The sequence below is a fragment of the Oscarella lobularis genome, chromosome 4 (assembly GCF_947507565.1).
Source record: "Oscarella lobularis chromosome 4, ooOscLobu1.1, whole genome shotgun sequence".
Taxonomy (NCBI): Eukaryota; Metazoa; Porifera; class Homoscleromorpha; order Homosclerophorida; family Oscarellidae; genus Oscarella; species Oscarella lobularis.
Genome location: NC_089178.1, coordinates 2,960,316 through 2,969,160, shown reverse-complemented (window position 1 = coordinate 2,969,160; position 8,845 = coordinate 2,960,316). Strand labels below are relative to the sequence as shown.

Sequence of the window (8,845 nt, the reverse complement as noted above, 5' to 3'; positions counted from 1 at the left end):
TCGGCCAACGAGCGATTCGTTGCCCTGGTGAATTGATCCAACGCCCAATCTTCAGTCTTGCTAAAGGGTGGGGGATGCCAACGGGCTGAACATTCAGTAAATATTTCTTCACGCATTAATTAATACATTTGAACTCAGACAATTTGAACTCAGACGATACTATTATCAGGAAGAAAAGATGCTACCATCATTCCATAGTAGCTCGGATGGTAATTTGCAAGAAGACGAGGTTTCCACGTACCACTGCGTAACAGCAACGTTCTATAACTCAGTCAACAAGAGACCAGATCCTTACCCAGACGAAAGTATGCCTTGAAGCATCACAAATCCTGTATAGCCACACGACAAAGCCTTGTTAGCATATCGCGCTGCATCATCAATTAAGTAGGAGCCAATCAGCGTAGAGGCCCAATATCCACATGCCTAAATGCCACAGACAATATAAGATATAATAACCGAGACTCTGAAATCGAAACCTTATCAAAGGGTTCTGCTGCTGATGAGTATCCGTAGGGGCCCGACTTGAGATGAGTGTGAGCGAGATCTCCACTGACAATGATAGCAATTCGCTCACGAATTGAACTCAAGTAGACGTGCATGTCTTGACCGAGCTTCGTCAATTCGCCAATCATTTCAATGCTGTGATTGTATCTTCGACTTGGCTGAGACAGAACAACAACTTTCGTTGTCTTGTTTAGCCCTGTTGCACCCAAGGTAAAATACAGCGGAATGACTTCGCCCCACATTAGCGGAAATATTTCCGAATTTTCTCTAGGAGGACCGAATGCACTTAGACCAGAAACATTCGAATTTTTAACCTATACGATAGCATATAACACGTGGAGTTATGGTGCTGACGTCACGACGTCAACATACTGTACCGTACCCCAAGATGGCTGACCAAATTCGTCGCCAGTTCGGCATCCATCGCTACTTGAACGTCGTAGCAGCACGGAGGACAAGCGCAATTGTCCGTATCAGCCGATCCGGCCGCCTTTTCGTTCAAATAGACGACGAACGACTTGAGATCGGCGACGCCGTGCGGCGTGCTCACGAGAACGACGTCCGGCGCGAGTCGCGCGATCACGCTCGCTACATCGACACACGCCTCGTGCAATGCCCACGCCTCGTTGCGAATCGTAGCGTTAGCGGTCGGAAAGTGCGCGGGATCCAACGCTATTCCTCCTGTAGCACTCGTTGAGCGAAGAAAGAAAAAGAAGGGCGGTGCTTTTGTACCATGTGGCAGGACGAATGCGCCGACAATTTCACTTTTCGCTGGTCGTAGTGTGACGAGGGCGACAAACAACCACAACGACCGCATTTTGATTACGTAGGCTAATTGAAGTCCGTATTGTAAGACACGAAACGGTAGGCGTGCCGATGGTGATTAAATCGCGGGGTGCCAATCGTCTTGAGCCATTTTTCGACCACTCGTTGTGCGTTCCGTGCGACGAAGCTCAATTAGCGAGTCGTAATGGATACTCTAACGCGACGAAAAAAGAAAATTCGATTCGTCTTTTCCGAACTCGACGACGATCCCGTCGAGATTCGGTGCAAGGGCGCAGATTCGATTGAAAAAAAAGCGCACGAAGCCCTAAAAAGTCTACTCAAATCTAAGGTGCAGAAACCGGAGGTCGCGATCGACCCTTCCGATCGAGTTCTCTAGAAAAAAAAACGTGCGAACCGCGCTGTATAATTTTAGAATCGTCAGGCGACGACATTCACTATCGGTCGAATCGACGTCGTTTCCGACGCGAAAAGCGACGACAAGGTGAGAACCAGGCGCGAGTACGCACGCGAAACAATATTGACATATGCATTCGTTCAGACGACGATCGTGGAATATTCCACACTCGTTCGAGATCTATTTCGTCGTTTGGGCACGAAAAAAGGATCAGCTGTCGAATTGGTCGTCTTCCCTGCGAGGACCGCCACCGATGACGTCACGACAGGCGCCACATCGTTATTAGCTGACACAGAAAATTGTTTTCAAGGAAGCGGCGGGGGAACGGATCCGGAAGACGGTCACACGGATCCGCGACGGCGCAGCGCGACGGAGAGTTGCATACACGAAATCAGTCGTCATCCCAAACCGTTGCAGCTTCTCTCGCCGAAGAGATCCTACTCCTACTCTGTCAAAAGCGACGTCGATTTGAGAAAGCGGCCCGCCTATACGAGAATGATTCGATTTTCTTCATTCAGGAAAAGGGTAAACAAGCCATATGTCTAGTGTAATGCAATTGCGAGATAGGGGGATTGCATCTAGAACATTGTTTTGAAACTTCTTCTTCCCTGTGACGAGTCCGTCTGCCTTTTTTGTCCCGGTATGCTTATACTAGTCGTTTCACATATAAGAAATTTCTTTTTTTTTGTGGCGCAGGGGATATGACCGTCAAGGAGCTAAAAGACAAATATTGGGACGCGTTGGAGTACGTGTGGGAAGCCATTTGAACTCGTTGAATTTCAGTTTTCTTCTTCTTCTTCTCTTCCAGAAAAGAGGGTCACATCGACAGGAATCCGCAACTGGCAAAGAAGGAGAATTTCGTATTGAAGTACGTCCTCAACGGCGACGTTTACGAGTTGTTCGATCAGCTCCAGATGCTGTACGTACGCTTTCGTTTTCACGTTTCACTTTTCACCGCGTTGCGGTGCAAATTAATTAACTACGTCTCCCCTATATAGACAAACGCTGAGAATTTATCGCGAGATTTGGACGTTAGACCCAAAAGAAGCCGGCGAGCTAATATTGGCTGAAAAACGGACAAAAACTGACGACGTACGAACTCGTTTTCTTAAATTAGCAAATAACGTGCACGCAGTGTATATCCATCCTATTATTAGGAAAAAAGACTCGACCTCCAAATCGGATACTGCATGGACATGGATCTGAGATCCATGGCTCAGGACGATCAACTCGACTGGCATAGACGGGTTCTAGTGAAGTAAGGAAGTCGTGGCGCCATTGAGCTCGTCGTCTTAAATTAATTGAGCGATGCTTATCGTTTTTAGCGTCTGCAGACAGGGCCTGAGGAAACGAGACTCTCAGATGTATGCAATGGAACCGGACGTTGTTCACAACTTGCCTCTGCCGTCGCACGTCCTAGACAACGTGAGTTGAGACGTTCAACGTTGTTGTTTCTTTCCCTCCGTCAGTATTTTCTGTCTTCTTCTAGTGCTCCTTTTGCGGCGAGATTCAAATCGATTTTTTCTGTGGCAACGACGCGCCCGACTCGACTCATTACTTTGCTGAATTCAATGGTCAGTTAGATTCTATAGAAATTCTACGCTGTCTAATTAAGTGACGATGACGACGACATGTTTAGTTGAAATGATTGCGGATAAGATCGTTGCAGAGGCCTATTGGCATTATAATCATCCAGGACTTGTCTCGGGGTACGTTGAGAGATGATAGAGAATGCGATTATCATATTTCTTTCTTGTAGTTCACCGGACGATTATACTCTCAAAGTGTGCGGTTATGAAGACTACGTTTGGGGTTCGCACAAAATCGTCGACTTCAAACACATTCGACAGTAGGATATTGTTTGCCTTTCATAAGAAATGGGTTTTTCAGAGGAGGCGAATGTTCTAGATGCATTGTCGACGAGATGCCCGTTCAATTGACGTTGGTAAAGAAACCCGATTTCGCTGAAGACGATCTTCCAGCCGTGCCGGAGGTAACAAGCTTCTAAAGAGAGTTGACAAACTTGTATAAGTTTCCTTGGCAGATGGACTTGGTGGACGACTCTGGGCAGCTGAATGGAATCCAAGAACAGCTAACGGCCCAAGGCAAAACGCCGGAAGAAATTTTCGTCATATCTATGTGGGATCTCGAAGATGAATTCAGGTGCGCATCGCGGTGAAACAGATTGTATCTTCACTTTGATCCTCTCTCTCTCTCTCTCTCTTTCTTGCTTGCAGAATCAAAATCGTCGGCGTCGATTTGCTGCAGCCGCTGCTTCGAAACAAGAAAGTGACCGGATCGCTCATGTTGGAAAAGATGGGAAATGTTTTCGTGGAAGCGGCAATTTATCACGGCGGCGAACCGCTCAGCGCCATACTGACGACAAAGGAAATGCCCTTCTGCTGCAATCCCCGATTTCAGGAGTGGCTCAACTTTGGAATCAAGACAAAAGACATTCCAAAAGTGTGCACAAAAATGTACACGTACGTCGCTATATCTCCCGTTCAATAATCGTTATAGGCCGCTCGACTTTGCCTCGTTGTGAAGGCGTACGTAAGAGGTGGAAAGGCTCGCGTCGTTCCTCTACAATGGACAAATATTCAGCTACTTGATCACAGGTTCCTTCGACTACGGAGTCTACGTGCACGACATTTTATTGTAGCTTTTTCTTTTTTTTGTGCAAAGATCGGTTTTGCGTTGCGGCGAGAAACAACTTGGGTTGTGGTCGGCCGTGCCGTCTGACGGTGATGACGTCGATCAACCCGGAAGCGGAATGCAGCCCGACTGCGCTCTGGGTCCCAATACCGCCGCCAACGCTACTGTCGTTCACGTCACTTTTCCGTCTTATGCCGACGGTCATCCTGTCGTATGCCCCAGCGGCACGTTCAATCCGAACGACATGAAAACGGCTTATGGGTTTGTTCTCTGAGATTTTGACGGAGTCGGTCAATAGTATATAGTCTCTTTCTTTAGCATGAAAGTTGCTGCGAGAGATCCGCCGAAAGATTCGGAGATAGAACGTTGTCTTTGTGCGGCAATAAAGAAGGACTCGCTCGATAGTGTAAGAATTTGGAATTTTCACAAAGACAATAATAAGACGTCGTGAAATCTTCAGCTTACAGCGCAGGAAAAAGATGCTATTTGGGTTTGGCAAGATTATGTTGGATGCAACTTTCCTGAAGTCAGTGGTAGATTATTTATTTATTTATATTTATTTATTTATTTATTTATTTATTTTCTAGGCTTTGCCCAAGTGTTTTTTATCGGTTAATTATGCAAATCAGACGCGGGTCGTACGCGCTCACGAAATGCTACAGAAATGGTCTCGTCCAATATCGTTAGAGGTAAGCAAGTGTTTGCTAGAGCATGAATTTTTGGGGTTTGATCGCGTGTACGAATAGATCGCTCTGCAGCTGCTCAATTCTCACTTTTCTGACGAAAAAGTGCGAAAACTCGCAATAAAGCGCCTGAAACGTTTGAGTAACGAAAAGCTCCAGTTATATCTTCTCCAATTGATACAAGTAAACGGACTCACAGGGAATTATAGAACCCATACGGTAACGTTTCTTTCTAACTTATTAAGGGTCTGAAGTATGAGCCGTACGACGACAGTGCCTTGGCTCGGTTTCTGCTCATAAGAGCATTGCGAAGTAAAGCTATAGGGCACTCGTTTTTCTGGTAAAATTTGAGCAGTGTGAAGAATTTTGCTAATAGAATTATTGTCAGGTACCTGAGAGCGGAACTTCAAATGTCTAAATTTGTGAATCGCTTTGGTGCTCTACTTGAAGCATATTTAAGATACTGTGGAAAGGCTATGCTGGTATGCTTTGACTCAAAATACTAAGATTGGCTATTACCACGTGTTGTTTACCAGAATGAAATCTACTGCGAGTGTCAAGCGCTCAAAGCTCTAAATCCTATTGCTTCATCACTACAGCAAATGGTTAGAAGATAGAGAACCCTGCTGGGAGGAGGTGCTTAGTTTTATTTTCTATCCTAGAATGAACCGAAAGACAAAGGGATTGCTCATCTCCACGAAAGGCTAACTCAGTGCAAACTTATGCCTTCGTCGTTTTTGCTTCCGTACAATTTTCGGTATCAAATATCTCATAGAAAAAGTCAGTGGGTATCGAGCGTTTCTATTAGGCTGAGAGTTGGAAAGTTGCTTGTGCCCCAGTGCAAGTTCATGATGTCATCAAAGGTGAGCTTCGGTTTTTTTCTCCTCTAAAACGTGCTTTTGATACAGTGGCTCTTATAGAAACCGCTGTGGTTGGAATTTGAAAATGCCGATCCTTCAGCAAAGAACGCAGAACCGGTGAAAATCATTTTCAAACTGGGTGACGATTTGAGACAAGATATGCTGACGTTGCGCACTCTTACTGTGATGGACAGAGTAAGAGCCTAATCCTTAGAATAAGGAAAACCAAACTGTGAATTTTAGCTTTGGCAAGAAAATGGGCTAAATCTTCACATTTTGCCCTATGGCTGTACAGCTACTGGCGTCAAAGAAGGGGTCATTGAAGTTGTATCACCAGGATCGACAATCACACGAGTAATTAGAAATATAGTACAGTAGGAGGTGATTTGAATTTTATTTTCACACATTAGATTCATATGGCTGCAGGATCAAAGAGTTTTAATGAGAAAGCAATTAGCAATTGGCTTGGAGAGTACGTTGACGTGCTAGACTCTCTAAATGACACTTAGATTTTCTGCTTTTAGTCACGTAAGTGATAAGACGTTGAGAGAAAAGGCAGAAAGGAGATTTGTGAACTCCTGCGCCGGCTACTGTGTAGCATCATACGTTTTGGTACGTTTGCGTTGTCTTTGGTTTGTTCTAAGGAAAAATAGACGGTTTTTTCTAGGGTATTGCTGATCGACACGGTGACAATATTATGGTCAAAACAAACGGCAATTTGGTTCACCTCGACTTCGGTCACTTTCTTGGAAACGTCAAGCACTTCAGACTCGTATGACGAAAAAATACAAATAGATTATTTCATATTTCCTTGTTCTCTATAGTGGCGCCTGAAAATTAAAAAGGAAATACTGCCTTTCGCTCTGGGAGCGGATTTTGTTCACGTTATGGGCGGAGAGGTCAGTAAGAGGAAAACATTCTGTAAGTAGAACATAGGCCAAATCTGTCTCTGCAGAAAAGTTCTGCTTTCAAAACGTTTCGCGCCATCTGTAGCAAAGCGTATAACGTTCTACGCAAAAACGCCGGTCTCATTGTAGATCTCTTTCATTTGGTAAGTCAGTCACTCAGAGTGCGTACTCTCTGGCTAACAAAATTTTGATGGTGAACAGATGAAATCAATTGGTATGAAGGAATTGGCTAGTACAGACGACATCGTTTACCTCAAAGAAAAATTGATGCCAGAGGCGAGCTCGGAAGCAGCGGAAAAGCACTTTCAAAGCCAAATAGACATGTGCATAAAAGGAGGATGGTCCGGTGCCCGACAACAAATCAGCGAATTTATACATTATCTAAGCCAAAGCCAAAAGCAATTAAGTTGAAGAGCAGAGACCGCGATACGGTACATTGTGTATTATAGCTATTGAAATATCTATTTCTAGAAACCAAAAACACGCAGACGCACGCAAACAGAAACACGCACAGAAACGAGTCTGAAAATCTTAAGATCTTTTAGATAATTCCGACGAAAGCCAATCGAGCCCTTCGTACAATCCGGTCCCTTCCGTCGCAGTAGCCGCCTGTATGTACCACTGAAAAGACAGAGAAAGATGTCAAGAAACGTACAATACAATCATTCCAATCTACTTTTCGTTTGAGGTTCATCAGTCCGAGTTCCTCAGTGAGCGAGGACGGAGTGAGAGCGTTGGGTAAGTCCTGCTTATTGGCAAAGACGAGCAAGATGGAATCACGCAACTGCTCTTCTTCCAGCTACACATACTTAATTAATAAAAAATAAGAAAATGTACACTTCTATTTACCATTTTGGATAGCTCATCCTTAGCTTCGGGCAATCGCTCTCGATCATTGCTATCAACAACGTATATTATACCCTACGTGGCCAATAAGCAATTCCCTGATTATTTATTCATTTATTTTCTATTTACGTGAGTGTTTTCGTAGTAATGTCTCCATAATGGCCGAATTTTGTCCTGTCCTCCCACGTCCCATACATTAAATTTGATATTCTTGTACTCTACGCTTTCCACGTTGAATCCTAGATTAACGCGCGCTAGAGCGCAACCACAAAAACGTATCCAGCGTTTTTTTACCAATCGTGGGTATCGTTGATACGACGTCGCCAAGCTTAAGTTTGTAGAGAATGGTCGTTTTTCCGGCCGCGTCCAAACCGACTGGCGAGACAAGAAACGATGCGGAAAATGACAAGAGACAGCGAAGTTTGTTCTCACCCATCAGAATTCGCATCTCTTCGGTAGAGAACAGCCGCGTCCACAGGCTGGATATGTAGAGGCCCATTCTATTCCGACAGGACAAGTTCACCTCTCTTCGTTACGTTCTGACGACGACAATCGCCAACACTGCCACGTCGCGACGTCACGTGCAAAAGAGTTCACACGCCCGGACCTACATAAAGGAGAAATCACGCGCGCTACGTTGTGAGAAGATTTTACGTTTTAGAGCGAGATTTTTTCCCACAGAATGGCTTCTTCACTTGACTCCTACGTCAATCGTATCCTTTCTACGTTCTTCAGGACGATTTTTAAACGGGGCCTCCTTGTGGGTTACGATTCCCTAATTCCAAGCCATTAGATACCGTGTCAGTCATAACGAATGATGGGCGAGTCATAGTGGTAATCGAACACCTTCCGACCGATTGAATCTTTCAAATGCGGCTGTTTCAGGGCTTACTAAAGGGATTCGACCAGACAGTGAATATCATCCTGGACGATAGCCACGAACGCGTTTTTTCCGCGTCGGCGGGCATCGAACAAGTTAACCTCGGCCTCTACATCGTCCGAGGCGACAATATGTAAGTGCGCGACGGCAAACGTAGTGGACTCAGTCACTGTACTATATCTACAGCGCTGTTATCGGAGAAATTGATGTGGAGACGGATTCAGCGTTGGACTTGGGCGAAATTAAAGCAGAACCGCTGAATCACGTTGTGCACTAATTATAGAAAATTTTATACAATGGGTGGGGTCGGATATTCCTGGAGGCACGCT

General features: G+C 45.0%; 4 protein-coding genes across 4 annotated transcripts; 2 read left to right on the top strand and 2 right to left on the bottom strand.

Annotated features, from left to right (window-relative positions):
- Window positions 1–123: 123 nt before the first annotated feature.
- LOC136186614 (protein CA_C1420-like) lies at window positions 124–1,350 on the bottom strand. The gene is made up of 5 exons (XM_065974023.1): window positions 1,237–1,350; window positions 887–1,185; window positions 477–818; window positions 296–423; window positions 124–243 (listed from the first exon to the last, which is right to left on the bottom strand). Exons 1-5 carry the CDS (start codon window positions 1,319–1,321, stop codon window positions 150–152), a joined length of 948 nt encoding a protein of 315 aa, XP_065830095.1. The 5' UTR covers window positions 1,322–1,350; the 3' UTR covers window positions 124–149.
- Window positions 942–7,295, top strand: LOC136186590 (phosphatidylinositol 4,5-bisphosphate 3-kinase catalytic subunit gamma isoform-like). Its single transcript, XM_065973986.1, has 34 exons — window positions 942–1,618; window positions 1,703–1,771; window positions 1,829–2,209; window positions 2,267–2,324; window positions 2,381–2,429; window positions 2,493–2,603; window positions 2,683–2,776; window positions 2,842–2,942; window positions 3,010–3,109; window positions 3,174–3,258; window positions 3,324–3,393; window positions 3,444–3,533; window positions 3,593–3,677; window positions 3,729–3,847; window positions 3,922–4,147; window positions 4,205–4,302; window positions 4,370–4,600; window positions 4,658–4,745; window positions 4,800–4,865; window positions 4,927–5,028; window positions 5,086–5,205; window positions 5,268–5,362; window positions 5,411–5,504; window positions 5,559–5,627; window positions 5,685–5,779; window positions 5,831–5,885; window positions 5,943–6,077; window positions 6,126–6,236; window positions 6,293–6,354; window positions 6,407–6,494; window positions 6,550–6,654; window positions 6,707–6,781; window positions 6,838–6,933; window positions 6,992–7,295. The coding sequence occupies exons 1-34, from the start codon at window positions 1,475–1,477 to the stop codon at window positions 7,199–7,201; spliced, it is 3,777 nt and encodes a 1,258-aa protein (XP_065830058.1). The 5' UTR covers window positions 942–1,474; the 3' UTR covers window positions 7,202–7,295.
- On the bottom strand, window positions 7,218–8,230 carry LOC136186618 (ADP-ribosylation factor 4-like). Its single transcript, XM_065974030.1, has 6 exons — window positions 8,069–8,230; window positions 7,931–8,011; window positions 7,766–7,875; window positions 7,640–7,711; window positions 7,467–7,589; window positions 7,218–7,411 (listed from the first exon to the last, which is right to left on the bottom strand). Exons 1-6 carry the CDS (start codon window positions 8,133–8,135, stop codon window positions 7,322–7,324), a joined length of 543 nt encoding a protein of 180 aa, XP_065830102.1. The 5' UTR covers window positions 8,136–8,230; the 3' UTR covers window positions 7,218–7,321.
- On the top strand, window positions 8,219–8,831 carry LOC136186621 (U6 snRNA-associated Sm-like protein LSm8). Its single transcript, XM_065974033.1, has 4 exons — window positions 8,219–8,349; window positions 8,430–8,470; window positions 8,522–8,649; window positions 8,703–8,831. The coding sequence occupies exons 1-4, from the start codon at window positions 8,319–8,321 to the stop codon at window positions 8,791–8,793; spliced, it is 291 nt and encodes a 96-aa protein (XP_065830105.1). The 5' UTR covers window positions 8,219–8,318; the 3' UTR covers window positions 8,794–8,831.
- Window positions 8,832–8,845: the final 14 nt, after the last annotated feature.